We start from the raw sequence: 17401 nt of genomic DNA on the forward strand, positions 1-17401 counted from the left end.
CCGGTCACCCATGATCGATCACAGTGCCTTTTAAAAATGCTTAGATATTTAAGTGAGTGCGCAATTGGGGACAAGGTCATCCACCACCTGATACCGCACTCATCAACGTGATTGTTATAACTGTTGTATAATACTTCATTAAATTTGAATGGCTGCTCCAGCTCAGCTGAAGTTGTACACATATTAAAGTACTCAGGTTTGTTTACTTAAGAAAAATAGAAGTTACAGTATAAAATTTTAAAAAATTTTAATTTTTTGTACTAACACTATTTGGATTTCATGGTTTTTGTTTTTTCAGATATCAAGACAAGAACAACGTCAGTAAAGAACGAGTGTATTATGAAGATAAAAGGCAATACCTAGAAGCTAGGGGTGTTTTGGTCACACCCAAAAATAGTAGACCAGGCAAATTAAGAGATTCTATCCGGGAATTTGAGGTAAGACTTTGGCTCTTAGTATTTGGGAAGTGCCATTTTATTAATGGTTTTACAAAAGTCGTAACTTCTATTTAAAGCAGTAATAGATATCTGTGCATACATTACCGTGTTAGCACTTAGTGAACTTATTTGTTTCTACACGTATACAAATCTTTAGCCTTTATATAGGAGTGTGTCTTCATCGCAAGCTAGAATGGGCATGTCTTTAACAAGGCAGGTGCGGTAGTTGGCAGGAGGTGAGGGAAGCATTTGATACTTGACTGCATCATGTCACTTTGGTTTTTGGTTGCAAATGATACGGACACACTCATTGGTATGTTTTCGGTTATTGGATCTTTTCCTACTATGCTTGTGATAAGTGTTTGTATTATTTTGTGTTTCTTTTCTACACAAATACAAACCCTTGTCCTTTTGTAGGAGTTTGATTCAGTGAAGCTAGAATTCGCTGTTAAAGTTTATGACGAGATGTGCTAGTTGCTGCTGGGTAGCTGGTAAGCCCCATTCATCTGAAAATCCACGAGTTCACAATTACTAGTTGCATCTCTTAATTTATAGTCACATTGTCATCTTTTTTTACACATACATTCAGGTTTTACAAGGTACATATCTAGAGTCGACGGCTTTGTCCTTTTCATTAAACTGTCATACACGCGACATCGCATTGTTGGTATTCAATAGATTCACTACTCGCTTTGCAAGTTTTCCCACATTCTGAACATCTTCTCAGATGAAATCTCTGCATTCTCTTGATGCTGTCCCTTATTCAGCTTCAATACCATTGCTTTTTCAAAATTATTGTGTTTGGTAATCTAGTAATCATATTACCTTCTAATTGCTTCTCATCAATCCAGATAAGGAGGTAACTTTGTGTTTAGAACATGTTTCTGTTGATTCGTCAAAGACAGTACCAGTTCTGCATCTTTTAATGCTTCAGTATCCTCTTTAAATTCGTAATTGTAACTGTACCAATCATGGATGTAGTAGTACGAATAAACAGTTTTCTTACTATTTTTGTCACGATACTTTTAACTTTACAACGCAGCACAAACTATCTATATGATGAACAACAGTGATCATAACTTGACAAAGAACATGTGATCACTTCTGTACAAAAAAATTCCAAAAATCTATTATTATTATTATTACTTGCTAAGCTACAACCCTAGTTGAAAAAGCAGGATGTTATAAGCCCAGGGGCTCCAACAGGGAAAATAGCTCAGTGAGGAAAGGAAACAAAGTAAAACAAAATATTTTAAGAACAACAAGATTAAAATGAATAAGTCCTATATAAACTATAAAAACTTTAACAAACCAAGAGGAAGAGAAATAAGATAGAGTAGTGTGCCCAAGTGTACCCTCAAGCAAGAGAACTTTAACCAAAAAGAGAGTGGAAGACCATGGTACAGAGGCTATGGCACTACCCAAGATTAGAGAACAATGGTTTGATTTTGGAGTGTCCTTCTAGAAGAGCTGCTTACCATAGCTAAAGAGTCCCTTCTACCTTTACAAAGAGAAAAGTTGCCACTGAACAATTACAGTGAAGTAAGAAGAATTGTTTGGTAATCTCAGTGTTGTCCAGAGAAGAATGTGTAAAGAATAGGCCAGACTATTCAGTGTGTGTGTGTAGGCAAAGGGAAAATGAACCGAAACCAGAGAGAAGGATACAGTGTAGTACTGTCTGGCCAATCAAAAGACACCATAACTGTCTAGTGGTAGTATCTCAACAGGTAGCCAGTGCCCTGGCCAACCTACTACAGTACCTATGTTAGGATTCTTGTATTAGTGCTGATGGCATAGAGAAAGAATTAGGGTCTGAGCAAAGAATGGATGCAGGTAGTATGAAACAAAATAGTGTAGCGTAAAAAGTCTGTGAACATTGCGTGGGTGGTGCATGGGTATGCATGATAATCTCATTGTAGGAGTATTTGTCCACAAAAAAATGTGCATACGGAGGAAAATATTTGCTTGCAGATTGATACAATATTTTTAAGTTGATTTGAGTTTGTATGCTTATAAACTGATTTGCTCGCTTTCTGGATATAAGAATAAAGAGTGCAGAAATTTTTACGGTTTTTTGTCATCTGATGATGTCTCTGCCACCCAACTCCTCGCTAATGGTAATGCCTGATTTCATTCATCTGCAGCAGTGATATTTCTATTATCAAAAATTACTCATATGTAACAGCAAAGAGACTGGTCATTCTGTTTGTTCCAATCATCTTGGAGACCAACTACCCTAGCTGGGACCTTGAAGGGTCAGGCAATGGGTCCTGATGATCCACTAGGTACATGTTGGCATCCCTAATGCATCCTTTCTTAAATTTGTACTGTCTATATCTCATGTGTTGATGTAGAAAAGAATTAAGTCCTAAGTAAGTTACTGTTCTTAGAATATTTTATTTTTCCTTGTTTCCTTTCCTTACTGGGCTATTTTCCATGTTAGAGCCCCTTGGCTTAGAGCATCCTGCTTTTCCAACTAGGGTTGTAGTTTAGCAAGTAGTAATAATTAAGTTATGTGCAGATATAATGTGCAATTCATCTGTACACATGCATCGACCCACCAAATGTGGTATTAAAGTGCTTTTGCGTATCCTTTTACTATTACCGTTAAGTTAATCATGAAGTTTGCGGAAGTATTGGTGTTTTAAAGATAAGGAGTTGTACTTTAATTGACTTCTTTTATAAGTTACTGAAATTGCAAAGTTTTTTTTATCAACTGTAAATCCTTTTTTTGACTAAAATTTTGAATTGAATTTTATTTTGAATTCTTATTTTATTTTTGCAGGAACTTCTATCAAAGGAAAGGGTGGTATGGGAAGGATGGCAAACACATGCTGTGTACCAACTCATTTTTGCTTCAGGAATCATAACAACTGTTACTATCAATCCCATGAATGGAGATTTAACCAAATTAGTATTTGACAAGTTTCTTGTTGGAAAACTTCTTTCAGAACATCTTGCAGATGGTAAGTACAGTATACTCAATTTACAGAAAGTTTTGTATCTTTGTTTAATATTCAAATACAGTACCGTATCTATTTGTAGATTCATAATACTGCTATTATTGAGTTTCAAATAAGAAACTAGCTGATGACTGTAAGTGGAGGTGAAAATGGTAAAGGTGAAATGAAACGGAGAGGTTTAAACATCAGCCTAAGCAAAACAAAGCTAATGGTGACTGAAAAGGAAGCAGAGAGAAATGTGCAGTCAGTTAAGTGTCATGTGGTTTTTGGGGGAAGGTGTAAGAGTGAACTATGCACTATAGTCTGGATGTAACAGTTAAGTGTTATAAGAGGTGCACTGGATTACAAAATTTAGCTAATGCAAAAGATTCAAGATACAGTATCTAAAATGTACAATATCAAAAAGGGAAGACAGAAGAATGGAGAACCCAGTTACCTTGGAGACACACTGGACATTGAAGTATAGTTCGAATGATTAAACCTTGGATGAAATGGAAAGAAATGGCTAAACTATTGGCAAATAGACATATCAGCTCTAATAGATGGAGCAAAGAATTATGATGGATGCAGAGTGCCAGCACTAGTCTATGCAGCAAAGACATAGGCACTGTCATAGACAATGCAAGAGATTTCGATAAGGTGGGACCTTAGATTGTTAAGATTCGTAGTTGAATTACATTAGAGTAATTACTATAAAATTTTTATTATACCAGAATAATGGGAAACTTTGCCTGACATGATGCAAGCAGGGTGAAGTGGTATACATTATACCTAAACAGTTACATAATTATGATGAGAAAGGTGCTTAACTAGCTGAAGGTTTACATTTCAAACCTGATTGGATGAGGGACTGGTAATTTTACCTTTGATCTTTTGTAAAAGTAATAGTCCAATGAGAGATTTTAGATAAGAAACATTGAATGTATTTATTTTCTTTCTGAAAGTGACCTAAATGAATTTGAAAATGGAAACTAGGTGAATTACTGTTGCCTGAACACTTGTTACCATATGATCTAAAGCAATAAACTACTGTACTTTTAAACCACTTGACAAGTGGTATCAGTTTTAATTAGGGTTTGTCTTAAAATTTTAATAAGCAAGAGTTTGTTTGGTATAGAGTGCTAAGATATTTTAAGGATTAAACTCTACCACGGAATACTTTTTATCGTGTTCTTTTTTTTCAGTTGTAATAACCAAACATCACATACTCTTCTCCTATAATGAGTGCCGTATTTCAATGGTTCATTTAACTCGGATGCCATCAGAAGGCCAACCATTGGAGCGGCTCTCTCACACTGACCCAAGACTGCAAACTTGTGAAGTTGCTGGTCCGTCAGGCCGAAGATTTGAAAGAAAATTGTCATCAAATATAAATGGTGATATGGTAAGGAAAGCAATGTTTGTATTTTTTGCAAAATATGTACGTGAATTTTAATAATCCGATGCTGCTCTGTGCAGGTTTTTTTATTCCATTGGGGAATTAATGTAGAATTTATACTGTATGGGGAAAACGAACTAGGTTTTTAATCGATAATTTTACTGACTACTAATAATTTAAAGTAATAGAAATATTTATTACCTTTTTGAAATTTTTCTAATGGTAAGGAAGTGCTGTAGAAATGCAATGCAATGTAGTAGATTAAGTTCATTTGCAGACATTTATTTTTACCTAAATTCCCTAATTCACATATTGTGTGTAATTACTAATTTTAAAAGAAGCTACAAATGGTCTTATTTAATGTTCTTGAGTGGGTGGATAAATATCTTGGATAATTGAGGATAAATTTTGTAAAAATTTCCACCCTCTCAAAAACTAAACCTCGTTCAATTTTGTCAGGTATAAGAATTTGGTCTTGTGATCTGGTTAAACTCAATGGGTAGGACTGCTAAAGCAGGATATACGTTATACTGTATTATGCTTGGAAACATTAGAATTGTTTTATGCCTTATCATCCTTTTATTTTCCTGATTGAAGTTTTAATGTTAACTATGACATTTGCTTTCAGGTGGTTGTATGGTGGAAAACCAGTGAAGATGAAGTATATCCTTGGAGCCCATTAGCAAGAGATCGAGATAGAGCAAATGTTCTTGTGTATGGACTTAATGGAACTACGATGCATCTTCTGTGCTATTGTAGAACAGAAATGGCCCCTCTTAGTGTGTCTTTCAGCAAGGTTCAGCCTAATGTGTTATTGACAGTGGAGCAAGGATTTGGGAAAAAAGGCGGTGTTACTGTTTTGAGCTGCGTGTATGAGGTAATGTTCTTTTATAGCACTCCTAAAGAATCTGTACATTACTTGTGTTGTAATGGAAGATAGGTACCATTATTTAGCCCAAGTGGTTATTCTCTAAACTCTAAGTAAAAGAATCTCAAATTAATTTACTTAGGTAAATCTTGTTTTTTATGGGAAGTGGCACCTTTTAATTGAGCCCAAATTCTGTTACTATTTCTTCATAAGTCTTACCTAACATTCATTGCACTGTAAAGCTATGAAAGTGCAGCTTATAAATTAAGAAAATAATGTATTATTAGTGGATTTATATGACATATTATTAGTACGATGTGTGGTCACTGGTGGCTGCCATGTTGGAAGAACTAATTGCTTTGTTGTCAAGCAATACATTGACATCACGTGTGTTTACACGCTATGTTTGTTTGACGTTTTTTCACCTCATTTTATCAGGCTTTAAGCAATAACAAAATTAAAATGTCAAATAACACATTGGAGTTAGCAAGAAATTTAGGAATATTAGGATGTCATTCGACAGGATTGGAATTTTAAAGGATTGGGGTGAAATAAGACTTGAGTATAAAGTCAGTTTGAGTACTAAGAATATGGTAAAAATACTGTAAAGATTAACTAAAATATTAAAGCATCACAGTCCCTGTCGAAAGTAAAAGTGAGCATGATTACATATAGAATTTTTTCAAAGTATGTCACTAGCTAACTTTTAATCTTTCTTTAAAATAGATGTAAAAGAACAAGAAATTATACAAACCCTATACTGTACTTGACGTTCGCTCTTTTCATGTGCCAAACTAGTTTTGAATGTGTCGGTCTTTATTTAAAGAAAAAGAAAAAATTGCAGTCAGCTGCTGCTTTGCATGTTGTGTAAGTATATTTCCAGGGTCTCTAGCAGCAGTCACAATAATGCTTTAGGGTGCTTCTGTGAAAGACAAAAGTTGCATAGGTTAGCACTTATCAAAACTCAAGTCATTGAAGCAGCTGCAGTATTATCTGTTGCAATAGAGTGACTCTACTTATAGTGTATTTTGTTATCAGAACCTCTTGCAGCTCTGGCTGTCAGAGCAATTCTTGTCCTAATTCTGCTATCAAAGTGACTTTGGCCATTGAGGCCCTTGTCAAGGTTTTGTCTGGTATCGAGCAAAATTTAGGTGACTGAGGAAAGACATGAAACATGAATAATTAGTGTAAAAGCCAAAATATCCTGCATTGGTATGTTGCTGGCAACAAAGAAATACATAAAACTAATGGTTTGGTATGTCAATACAGTAATGAGAAACCACAAAACTTGCAAATAAAAAACAGTTCTACATAATGATTTTCTTGGCAAAAAAAAAATTATAGAATAAAGAAAATATAATGTAAACATGTGGATTTGAAATGTCTTGGATCTATGGAGATATGCAATAGGCTATATAAAAGTGCATTTATGGTAAAACAAAATGTTAATCATTATAAATTAAAGAAATGTCTGAGTCTCAATTGGAGCTTACATTAATCACATATAGTAAAGTACTAATAATAATTCTGTTAGGTGCTGGAGAACCTTGAACTTCAATCTATGTGCAGTAAAAGAGTTTATTCATTATTTATTTGTTGATTTTTGGTTCATATCATCAAGAGTTATTTGAGTATTATTTGTTTCAGGTGGAAAGAAATGCATTGCATAGAATATCAGTAACAACCATCCCTTTGGAAGCACCATTGATGACTCATTCCCACAACCCAGCCGAGGACAGATTACTGCTTGCTTGTAATAACGGAGTTTTAGCCCTTCACTGTGACTCACGGGGCATGACCCATGTCACTAAGGCTGGTCTCATCCCATCTAACATTGCATGGCTAGATTCAGGCAATATTGTAGTTATAAGCAATGAAAGAGGACAAATACAGTGTTTTGATTTGGCACTGTCCCTTCTAAGGATGCAGTTGATGATGGAAGAACCCAACCCTCAGAGAATCTTAGATTTTTCTGAGCACTTTTGTCACCAACAGTCTCTTTCCAAGATGTCATGGGCTCCATTCACAAAAGAGGAGGAATTACAGTCGACTCCCATACCTCACCTATTGCTCCTTCATTATACGCGCGGACCTCTTGCCTGTATCCGCATCGACATAAGTGCAATGAGTAACAATGGTTTTACAGCTATAGCACTGGTCTCTCAATATATCAAGCACCGGCAGTTAGATGAAGCGGTCAATCTCCTTGTATCTTTAAACTGGGACCAGGAAGGACCAATGGCTATACGTTGCTTAACAGCAATAGCTAATCATCTATTAAGATTGCCAGTAACACAGCAAAGGGAAACCCAAATGGAAGGTGCTCTAGGAAGTTTTCATGTTCCTGTCCAGCCACTAAGTCAAGCGGTTGAAGAAGAGTTTGGTCCTGCTGTTAGAGCTTTAACTCGTAGATTTTTTTTCCATGTTTTAAGGTAAGGTGTACATGTATCAATATAAATGCAATGCTTTTTACTTATTTCTATATATTTTATTGATGAATATTTTATTAGATAGAACATTATTATCTAAAAGCTTTAATTGGCATGCTTTGCTAGCAGTTATGCTGGTTTCTACTGTTTCATATTTGAATATACAGAGAAATTTAAGTGTCAACCTCATTTCCATGTGCTATCGTTTGTTTATTTTTCATAGATGCGATTAACTTTTTTAAATATTTCAATATCACAAACATCCCACCTCACCCCCAAGCAATTAAGAGAGCTTATGATATTAGGATTTGAAATGATTTGAATATACAGTTTGTGGCATTGAGTATTTCATTGCATAACATGAAATGCATTTTACATGAATCGACTCATTGTGCCCTTGCTTGTTTAAAATTTTAGTGGGCACAAGCCTTATCACAGTAATGGACTGATTCAGACTTATTTTAATGATTAATAAAAGCTTATTGCTATAAAAACTTCCTATTCTACAGAGCTGGGCGACTCGAGAAGGCGTTTCGTTTGGCTCTGGACCTGAAAGATCATGATGCATTCATGGCAGTTCATTCTGTAGCTAAAAGACGGAATGATCACCAAATCGCAGCTTCGTCACTAGAGAATGCTCGAGCTCTTGAATCATCATGTGGCTATAGTGATTCCTGTAGTTCAGTATTGTATGGTAATTCAGGTCCAAGCTCTGCCTCGGAATCTTGCAGTGAATCGTGTTCTACTTGCTTTTCGGATAGTGGGTCGGTCAGTGGCTCAGAATCGAGTGGTCAGGCATTACGAGGTAAGAGCTTAGCTTTGAAATAGTTTTGAGTTTTCATAATCATTTTCATGTTTCTTTCAAGTGTTCTTATTCATTCTTTAGTGTAATGTTTAAAGGAGGTATGACATTTGCTACCTGATTCTTTTGCTATGAATCTCTTAGTTTGTAAATGAGGTTTTGGAAATTGTATGGCTGCCAGGTAGAAACTCGCATTAAAATTAATAGGCTGCTTGAAAAATAGCTATATAAAATAAATGGGTTTCTTGAAGAAAGCTAGTCTTTTGTTATAAAAACAAGTCCCTGCTTTGTGTAAGGGTTATTTGCAGTTTGCGATGATTGTTTCATGCAAATGCTAAGAGGTCCTATGCTATTTCCCTCCAGCCCTTACTCCATATGTAAGTTAGTGCTATCCATGACCTTCTTTTGGTGCATTTTAAGTGTTATTTGATGGTCTTTGTACTGTCCTTTCTGCCCCCTACCAGCTTTCATTATTTAGAATTCCACTTTTACCTCCATTCTTGATTTGTTTTTTTCATCAAGCTCTGTAGTCCGTCTTGTGTTAAAATATCTAAATTTCCTTTCTACGCTGGGCTGCTTGCTTCGTTGGAGCCCGTGGGCTTGCAGCATTCTGCTTTTCCAATAAAGATTGTTGACCATTAGTCTTATACAAATTCAAATCACTTTTGATTGGGAAGGCCTACATTTTGAACACCCAGAATAAATGCATACAGTATTTATATGGGCCCAAGAAAACTCGGGGGGGGGGGGGGGGGATTTGTGAAAGAAGTGCTATACGCCTTTAAAACTAGGGACTTTGTTCATAGAACATGAAAATGCAGAACCTCGTGCTTCGTGAGTACACAAAGGCACACTATTCTAACTGTTTTCTTTCCTCACTGGGCTATTTTCCATGTTGAAGCTCTTGGACTTATAGCATCCTGCTTTTCAAACTAGGGTTGTAGCTTGGCTAATAATAATAACTAGAGGGGCACTCGGTAAAGCGCAGACCTCTGCCGCGGCAGCTTATTTCTCGACCTTGATCTTTGACATTAACATGTATTAATTGGCGTGAATTTTCACACACTCAAATATGAATCAAGTTTGAAGTCTCTGTGACAACGATGTCCAAACTTAGGGATAATTACGTGAATTGGACATTTTCTTGACCATGACCTCGACCTTCCAAAATTTATCATTTCCAGCTTTTTGCCTAACAGTTAATCCCTGCAAGTTTCATTACTCTACAATTAAAATTGTGGCCAGGAAGCTCCTCACAAACAAGCACACAAACAAGGGGTTAAAACATAACCTCCTTCCAACTAAGTTGGCAGAGGTAATAATACTGTATGTAATTTTTTTATTTGAAAAGAATCACTCTTACCATTAAAGTGAAATGTACAACAATCTTTTTTTTTTGTTTTATATTTTCATAGTCAAATCTAATACTCATTCTGAAATTGATCTCCAATCTGTCTCCCTCACATATGTACTAAGACACTGACATTGTCTTCAGAGCAGAGAGTTATTGGACCCTGTTAATTCCTATTTTCAGATGAAAGTGTCATTGATGGAAGACAAGAAGGAATGGAGTCAAAGTCTCCTCAACCTCCAGCATCTAGTGCTCATATTGTAAGTCTTGTAAATAAGTTAGAAACTATGAATTATAGTTGTGTACTAGATAAATAGTTGCTTTAGCTTGCTGTTTATATCAGGGGGGTGCTACATTTTCATTTTAAACATTTCCCTGTGATGACCATAATTTTCTGTAAATTACAGTATTTTGTATTTTCCTTGGTACTTTTCCTCTCATATTGTATAGCAATTTAATTACCAGGTACCTGGGATACAGTCTCTCTCAGTGGAAGAGAATGCACCGCTCACTGGTAGTTCAAGAGCAGTTTCAAACCATGGCACTGCCATCACTTCTCAAGATGGCACAGTTACCATTAACATTCGCCAGTCAGATCGCACATTGAAGAGACCTAATGTCCCCATGAGTACTTTCGGTGTAAGACCTACTGCGCAGCCTGCTCAGCAAATTTCAGGAAGCAATACTAGTCGAACTGGACGAAGTGTAAAAGAAGTTTTTTATTCGTCTGATCCGAACGAAGAATTTGTCGACTCTGAAAGGGTTTCTGTTTTTGTTGACAAGGATGATTTGCAAACTCAGTATGATCGTGCAGTTTATCATGGTAAGCTAAACATTAACATATTTATTATTTTAAATTTTCATAACATTTTAAATACAAACATCCGTTATGTTTCATAATTTTATGCAAAATGAGGTCCTTATTAGTAATGGGCCATTATATCAATACTGCATTTCAAGGAGTTAAATTATGTCAAGTTCTATAAGTAAGTATATTAGGAAGTGTACTATAAAAAATGCTTTTAACAAATTTCCAGACGATATTATTTACAGAATATTTCTTATAAATAGTGGTTGATAGCTAAGTATGTAATAGGAATAAAAATTGATTCCATTAAGGTTTTCTTTGAAGGACTGAGTATGTATTTATGAAAATGTTTCTGGGAAATATAAAGAAGGGGAAAAAATAAAGCGTAATTGTCTTACCTCCTGAAAGATATATATATCAGGAGATTTTAGTAAATGGGAATTTAAACTAAGGAAGGAGACATGGAGATTGGAAATAAAAGGAAAACAGCCACCAAACAGTAATTTACTTGGGAAAGAATGGAGCTCATATTTGAGCAGAAAACAGGCATTAAATTCTATGTAAAGATTCTGCATAAATTGCAGGCGGGCCTGATACACTGTAAGAACTGGACTACCCATAGTCCAATGCTTAAGTGGTATACAGGTACACAAAGTAGTCACTTTGAAGGGGACGGCTGCCAAATTTAGTATATTAAATGTTCCTTCTTTGCATAGGTACAGACTCAACTTTTATCATACCTTGTCTCTCGTCCAGAACCTTGGGATCTAAGATTTAAGGTCCTCTGGGTAGACAAGATTCCTCATGCACTCCACCTCATTAATGCAAATGTTAGTAAAGGTATATAAAAGCAGAATGAAGAAAAAGGCAGTATGATATTCTGAGAAGAGCAGTTTGGATATACTTAAAAATAGTTGTGGATAGCCATATATTGTATGTGTAGTTCTGCATTTTCCTTGTTAAAATCTGAGTACATATATCAACTGTCCAATATAGGAAATAAAAGTGACCCCAGACCTTTTTAGAACATATTAGTAAAAAATGTCTTGTGTTCATCATGTTTCTGATAATTTTTGTTTAAAATTAAAGACTAACTTTTGTTTCTTTATAATACTTATCTTCTAGTGTTTATAATAAATACCTTTTAATAGTGTTACCATACTGATTATATTAAATAAAGAATAATTTTCTTAGATACCCCACTCATATCTATATGGTGATGGTTTTCTTTTCATGTTTCTTTCTTTAATTTTTACTTTTAATTTCTTTTTTTTTTCCTTTATTTAATTTATTTCAATTCTTAATGCAGGTTTTGGGGGATACTTCTTGGAGCGAAGGTACAGTATCATTTCATCACACTAACTTGATGAGGGGGAATGTAGAGGCCGCTTTAAGTGATTAAAGTTCAGTAGGTCATTTTGCTTGTTGGACACAGTCACCTTAGTTTCTGAATGGAGAACTCATTTAATTAGTGTCCTTGCAAAATTTTGAGAATAAAATTTGTCTGGAAGGAATACAGTGTTGATAGGGAAAACTTTGGTGATCGTTACATTTTGGAATGCAATAATATGTCAGATTACCTCACACGGAGAAGGAGTACCTTGCAGAACACCACATGTACGCATGGTTGAAACAAGTATCCATTTTGTGGTAATAATTGCAAAATAATGCTTCTCTTGCATGTTATTATGCATGATCTAACATAAACATTAACTTTTAATTCCTATTTTTGAATACTTTACAAAGAATGTTTTTGACTGGTTGATTTTACATTAGTTACAAGAAACTTCTCCGAGTTGAGATGCCTGTTGTACATTGTTACAGATTACATAAAGAATAGTTTTCATCTTATTAGTAAACAGCTGTGTTACAGATTACATAAAGAATAGTTTTCATCTTATTAGTAAACAGCTGTTATATGGAATATGTTGCAGTGAAAAATTCAAATGCTGATGGAAGTCGATGCCAAAGATGTAGAAAATAATGTACATCTTTTCATAGTAAGATATACTACAGTACATTATTCGATTTGGTTATATCCCTCATATTTATTATTACCTAATCCACTGAGAACCAGTACATTTAGGTTAAATAATAAAAATTATTGCCTTTCCACAGATTTATTTAAATTAATCTTGCTTGGCAATCATCATGCTTCATTCATCGAAGTCGCCGTCCTCTTAACAAAAAAAAGGTTCTACCCCCCGTGATGCCCAGTAGTTTCGATATGTGGCACCACTGGACGGATACACCACAGGCCCATTAATACGAAGCATAGAAATTTGATCACAAAATTCAAATATATATGAAGAAACTTAAATATTTAGAAATTTACAAAGAAATTATTTGATAAATGACTTTGAAGACAATAGCAGTTTTTCAGAGAGGCTCCTCAAAACAACAAGATCCTCAAACACTCTTCAGACAAAGAAATCACTTCTCCAGGACTTTTGTCGGATGCCAAACACAGTTCCTTCTCCAAATATTGTAATATATATATACATGTATGTGTACAGTATGTACCATATATAGATAGATATTTTTTAAGTTATTTATTGGTCTACGAGACTCAAATTAACAGCCCAGTGGTGCCACCTATCGGGTTTACTGATCATCACGAGAGAGGAGAGAGAGGGGGTTAGAATTTTCTTTTCACAGGTCAGGAAGACGGTGGCTTCTTTGATTAAAGCATGATGACTACCAGATAAGTATTTGGATCAATTTTTTAAGTTACTATCAGTTCTGAATCCTCATTTTTACCCGTTGTTTGCATACTCGCATTCTAGGAAAGATTGTGACACATACAATCTTTACTCATTTTATTCCATTTTTTATTTCACTGGTGTGAATGGTTTAGTCATATTGTTGTTCATTATTGTTAGTACAGTACAGTATATCATTTTGCATTTTAGCAATATTTAAACAGTTTGTTCATAGTATTTATTGTTAACTTCTTTTACTAGGGCTTAGTAATTATGATTTATTTTAAAACCACCCAGTATCCAGAAGTTACCCTATCTGCCATAAAATGGTGTTGTCACATTATATACAAAACTTTTAATGAATAGCCATAGGTCAACTTGTATAATCTGTCAGTTACACTGTACATATTCCTATTAACTTAATGTGTTTCATTCCAAGCAAAATTATCAACAAGGTTTTGGTTTTCCTGTACATTATGGCAGTTTTGCTTTTTACGCTGCTCAAGATCTGCAGGTCTTTTTGAGCCCTTATCTTTGTATTCCCCCAACTTGGTTTAGTCACTTTAGGGGTCATTTTTTATGCCCTTAAGCATTAACAGATGCTCCCAGTGGTCTCTCTCCTACTTAGTCTACTCTCAAGTATACGTCCAATAGAAGTTATATGGCTTGAGAATTTATTTATTTTCTGGCTCCACCTTGACTCTGAAGACTTGGATTATAGTGGCTAAACTTCCCTAATCTCATTGATCATTGTGTGATGGTCCAAGAATAGCCATAAGGTTTTTTAAAAAAAAAAAAAAAAACCACGGTTTACTGTCCATGAATAGGTTGACAGCATGAAACAAAGCACTAAAAAAAGGAGGTAAAGCTAAAAAGAAAGGTAGGTAGGGTCAGAACAGACACTTCAGTACTGCCTATAAGCCTAAAGTGCACCTCACAAGTGTACTAATTGCTTACCTCTACAAGGTGTTTCTTATTTTCTCTAAGAGAATGACTTTTGCAGTGGTTCTTTAGCTACAGCTGAAAGGTTATTTAAGAAACCAGCCATTCATCTTCAAGGTATTTTGGAATACCACAACTAAAGGTTCCCTGGCTAATGGCTATGATATTGTTAATTATATTCAAATACAGGTCAAAATACTGTTTAAGAGATTTCTATACAGAATTTATAACTTATTCTACATGTCCCATCTCACAAAAATGGCTAAAGGCATTGGTGTTAATTATATTCAAATACAGGGCAAAATACTGTTAAGAGATTTCTATACAGAGTGGATAACTTATTCTACATGTCCCCATCTCACAAAAATTTGACAGATTTTGAAACAAAAACTTTTTTTTTATACTAATATTTTTTTCCCTATACAGTGTATATTTCTTAATACCACATTATTAATTACAATGGGTTTGCTTGTGGTTTATAGTAATACAAGAGGATGCATTAAAATACAGGACTCGAGACATTAGGAAAGTCATTCTATGAATGCAAATTATATCTTTATTGAAATGTTTTATGCGCAATATCGTGTTCTTTTTATCAAGAACATGGGAATGGTAAATAAGTAGTAGATATTTTGTAGTATGTTTACTCCTTTAAATTATTCATACACGAGTGTTCATTTTCATTTCTTGCAGAGGTGTCTACCGAGGAGGAAGATGGGGGAACAGTGAAGGTGGTCCATTTCGGAGTGGTGTAAGACGTTATTGAATACTGTTCTCTCATGATTTACTGTACTCGTAGAGTTTTCCTAATATGTACAAAACCATTTAGGTTGGCAGCTAAATAATATTGGTTGATTAACGTAACTGTACAGTCTGTGGTAGCGTTATCTTTTTTAACATATCTGGTGCTAGAAATTGCCTTGATTTTAATTCTCAGGTTTTGGAGAATACCTGTTATCAGTACTGTTGTTAAAAGTTATTTGTTACTTTTTTAGATTGATTTTATCCTCTGCCTTCTTTAACTCCGTCCACTAATCAATAAGGAAAGTATATTTTTATTTCCCATGATCGAATGCCTTATATTTCAACAGTTGGTTGGCCTCTAGAACATAAAAAAAAAATGGTTGTGAAGAGTTCCTTGTTAAGTCTTCATTCTTTGCATAGGTATTATGCTAGGTAATGTAACTAAGAAGTTGTTTTCTAGTATTTTTCTATTAAACTGTTAGAGATAATGATTTATTTCCAAAAGATTTTAATATCTATATGAAAGTAGGGCCTTCTCTTAACAAACTAATTAGTTTTGATAGTACGGTATTAATAATCTAAATACAGGTATTGAATAATCCTGCCATACTTTTATTGTGTAATTTCATGATCACATTAAAATTCTCAAGCCTTAATTCTTTAGATAATTAGTCTAGCTAATAAAATTATAGGGCCTTAGATATGAATATTAATTTGAAGTTTTATACTGTAAATTATTTTTATGGTTTTTCATGTTCTTTATGTTTTGCCTTCTATAGATTCTTATAGATAAAACTGTTTTAATAGCACAGTCTTATGAGAAAATTAAAATAAATAAAATTGTGCCAATTGAAGATGTTCTGTTTGCCATACCATTCAAGTGTATGCAGTTGTATATGAAGGTCTTTCACTTGTACTTGACTCTGGGTATGTATGTGATAGTTTGATATTCAACTTCAAGCCCAAATGATATTTGCTCTGTAAGAATTGGTCCCCTTTTTGTTTTGTTTCTTGTTGTTGTCGGCTACCCCCCAAAATTGGGGGAAGTGCCTTTGGTATATGTATATGTATGTAAGAATTGAGGAAAGGATTATCGATGGATTTGACTCGTTAGAGTGAGTACAGAAAACTTATAAAAGTAGTTTTTTCTTTTTAATATGTTTAGTTAAAATTCTTTTTGAAAGAGGATAAAGTATTTGCCTTACCTAAACAAAAAATTGTTGGTGTTGACAAACGTAATAGCTGGGTTATAACTACTTTGAATAGAACCAATTTTGTACATGTTAAAACTAGTTTTTGGTGAGCCTCTATATTATGCATCCCAGTCTAAAATCCATGTCAAAATTCATTACTGCATATAATTTAAATTGTTTTCTTAACCCTTTTACCCCCAGGCTAATTAGAACTTTCCAACCCTTAACCCCCAGGGGTTATTTTTTTTTCAAGCACATTTTGCAGTTTATTTTTTTTAAATTGCTCTAACAGCCTTAATTTTCATCATAGAGAGGTCAGGTTGGTCTCATTCTCTTGGAAATTGCCTGAGGTTTCTCAAAAAATTATCAAAAATATGCAAAAAAAAAATGTAAATAGCAGTTTTTTTGCAAGGACGTACCGGTACATCCATGGGGTAAGGGGATGAGTTTTGTGAAACGTACCAGTACGTCCTTTGGGGGTAAAAGGGTTAAATCATATTTAACTCATTACTTATATTAAGTTTAAACTGCAGGTAGTCATTGAGTTGCATCATATTTTATATTTTTTCTTTCCTACTAAGAACCTCTATATCGCATCCATTGGCTAATAAATCAAGCAGGGGGATGTAGACACGTAATAATATATTTGCAATTCATCTTATACTGTATTTATTAATTCCAATATGTTGTAATATTTTCAGTATAGTACTATTAGAAGCTTAAATTAGTTTACTGAAATTATTTGGGAGGATTAAATATTCATGAATGTCTTATAACTCATAAG

At 34.4% G+C, this 17401-nt stretch overlaps 1 protein-coding gene across 2 annotated transcripts in view; it reads left to right on the top strand.

The window, feature by feature from the left end:
* Positions 1–16430, top strand: part of frtz (WD repeat-containing and planar cell polarity effector protein fritz) — a 29088-nt gene extending 12658 nt beyond the window's left edge. Inside the window, exons 3-12 of one of the 2 annotated variants that reach the window (XM_068388076.1) lie at positions 299–437; positions 3223–3403; positions 4585–4784; positions 5407–5655; positions 7294–8078; positions 8585–8880; positions 10412–10488; positions 10694–11051; positions 12346–12373; positions 15374–16430. In XM_068388076.1, coding sequence (XP_068244177.1) covers positions 299–437; positions 3223–3403; positions 4585–4784; positions 5407–5655; positions 7294–8078; positions 8585–8880; positions 10412–10488; positions 10694–11051; positions 12346–12373; positions 15374–15446 — 2386 coding nt within the window. In that variant the 3' untranslated portion in view covers positions 15447–16430. The remainder of the gene's footprint in view (positions 1–298; positions 438–3222; positions 3404–4584; positions 4785–5406; positions 5656–7293; positions 8079–8584; positions 8881–10411; positions 10489–10693; positions 11052–12345; positions 12374–15373) is intronic. The other variant, XM_068388078.1, reaches the window with a different exon arrangement.
* The last annotated feature ends 971 nt before the right edge of the window (positions 16431–17401 follow it).

Source organism: Palaemon carinicauda, chromosome 15 (assembly GCF_036898095.1).
Source record: "Palaemon carinicauda isolate YSFRI2023 chromosome 15, ASM3689809v2, whole genome shotgun sequence".
Lineage (NCBI taxonomy): Eukaryota > Metazoa > Arthropoda > Malacostraca > Decapoda > Palaemonidae > Palaemon > Palaemon carinicauda.